General features: G+C 68.0%; 1 protein-coding gene across 1 annotated transcript; it reads right to left on the reverse strand.

Annotated features, from left to right (window-relative positions):
- Positions 1 to 6: 6 nt before the first annotated feature.
- LOC102259038 (scavenger receptor class F member 2) lies at positions 7 to 593 on the reverse strand (the record flags this gene model as incomplete). Its single annotated transcript, XM_005852802.2, has 3 exons — positions 527 to 593; positions 332 to 433; positions 7 to 123 (listed from the first exon to the last, which is right to left on the reverse strand). Coding segments are annotated over exons 1-3 (265 nt in total), but the record flags the coding sequence as incomplete, so codon positions are not given.
- Positions 594 to 610: the final 17 nt, after the last annotated feature.

Here is a 610-nt window from a genome sequence, read left to right on the forward strand (position 1 = left end):
AGCAGCGTGCTCCCCAGCGCCGCGCGTGACACGTACACTGGCCGGTCACATCCTCGCACTGCCCATGCGGGTGGCAGATGCACAGTTCCTTGCAGTCGGGTCCCCAGAACTGGCGCGGGCACTCTGCAGGGATGAGCGGAGAGAGTGGCAGGCCCGGGCACTCTGGAGGGAGCCTGGGGCCCACCCTGAACCGGCCAGAGTCTCCACCCACTCCCCACCCCGGCTTCGGGGAACGGGCTCTCACGCTGGATCGGGTTCCCGGATCAGACCCCGCCCCTCTCACAGGCCACGCCCATCTCTCTAGAATCCAGCCCCACTGCCCAGCGCTCACTGGTGTCGCAGTTGGCACCGAAGTAGCCATGGCGGCAGCGGCACTCGCCAGGCCGCACGCACACCTCGTTCTCCGAACACGTGGAGTTGCCTTCGCACACCGCTGCGGACAAGAGGGGACCTGAGCTGTCCTGCCTCCAGCCCCCACCCACTGCCCCCACCCCCACTGCCCAGGTCCCCAGGATGTCCCACTCACCGATCCCACACTCGTCCCCCTGCTGCTTCCAGCCGGCACAGCACATGGGCTCCTGGGAGCTGCAGGCAGAGAGAGGAGCCTGAG

This window comes from Myotis brandtii, unplaced genomic scaffold (assembly GCF_000412655.1).
Source record: "Myotis brandtii unplaced genomic scaffold, ASM41265v1 C41344946, whole genome shotgun sequence".
In the NCBI taxonomy this organism is placed as follows: Eukaryota; Metazoa; Chordata; class Mammalia; order Chiroptera; family Vespertilionidae; genus Myotis; species Myotis brandtii.